The sequence below is a fragment of the Monoraphidium neglectum genome (genome assembly GCF_000611645.1).
Source record: "Monoraphidium neglectum strain SAG 48.87 unplaced genomic scaffold scaffold05269, whole genome shotgun sequence".
NCBI lineage: Eukaryota > Viridiplantae > Chlorophyta > Chlorophyceae > Sphaeropleales > Selenastraceae > Monoraphidium > Monoraphidium neglectum.
This window is the reverse complement of record NW_014008361.1, coordinates 2,945-3,559: the sequence shown is the minus strand read 5'-3', so window position 1 is coordinate 3,559 and position 615 is coordinate 2,945. Positions and strand designations below refer to the sequence as shown.

Genomic DNA, 615 nt, shown 5'->3' with positions numbered 1-615 from the left:
CCGCAAGGCCCGCACCAGGCGCGCCCCCGAGCTCAATAGATGCGCGCCGCCGCCCCCCCCCCCCCAATCAAGCGCGCCCCCGCGCCTTTACCCAGCCCGAGGCTCACCTGGAACTCCGCCTTCTCCGCCCCGCCGACGCACGCCTGCCGCACCGCGCTGAGCGCGCCGTCCGCCGCCACAACCACCTCCGCATCAATAATAATGACTCCCGCCTCGCTGCTGCCCTCACCCCCACCGTTGCTGTCGCTGCTGCCGCTGTCGCCGCTGCGCCCGACCGTCAGCCTCACGTGCTGCGCGTCCTCCTGCAGCCGGGTCACGCGCGAGCCCCACTCCACGGTCCCGGCGGGCAGCTGCTCGAGCAGCAGCTGCTCGAGCTCCGCCCAGCCGACGACCAGCTCGAGCGCGCCTAAGCCGGCTGGCGGGCGCGCGTGGGACGGCTGCCGGGCTCCGCGGCTGTGGCCGTGGCGCGGGCTATGGCCGGCGCCACGCGGCGAGGAGAGTGCGGGAGTCTCAGCTGCGGCGGCGGCGGCGGCCGGCGAGTCGGCGCTGGGCGCGGCGAGGGCGGGCTGCAGGCGGGTGATGATGGTACCGGCTGTTCGCGCGGCGCGAGGAGAC

At 75.8% G+C, this 615-nt stretch overlaps 1 protein-coding gene across 1 annotated transcript in view; it reads right to left on the bottom strand.

The window, feature by feature from the left end:
• Window positions 1–32: 32 nt before the first annotated feature.
• Window positions 33–615, bottom strand: part of MNEG_15372 (putative S-acyltransferase) — a gene marked incomplete at both ends in the record, with an annotated part of 3,495 nt that continues 2,912 nt past the window's right edge. Inside the window, one exon of the mRNA XM_014036157.1 lies at window positions 33–592. Coding sequence (XP_013891611.1) covers window positions 33–592 — 560 coding nt within the window. The remainder of the gene's footprint in view (window positions 593–615) is intronic.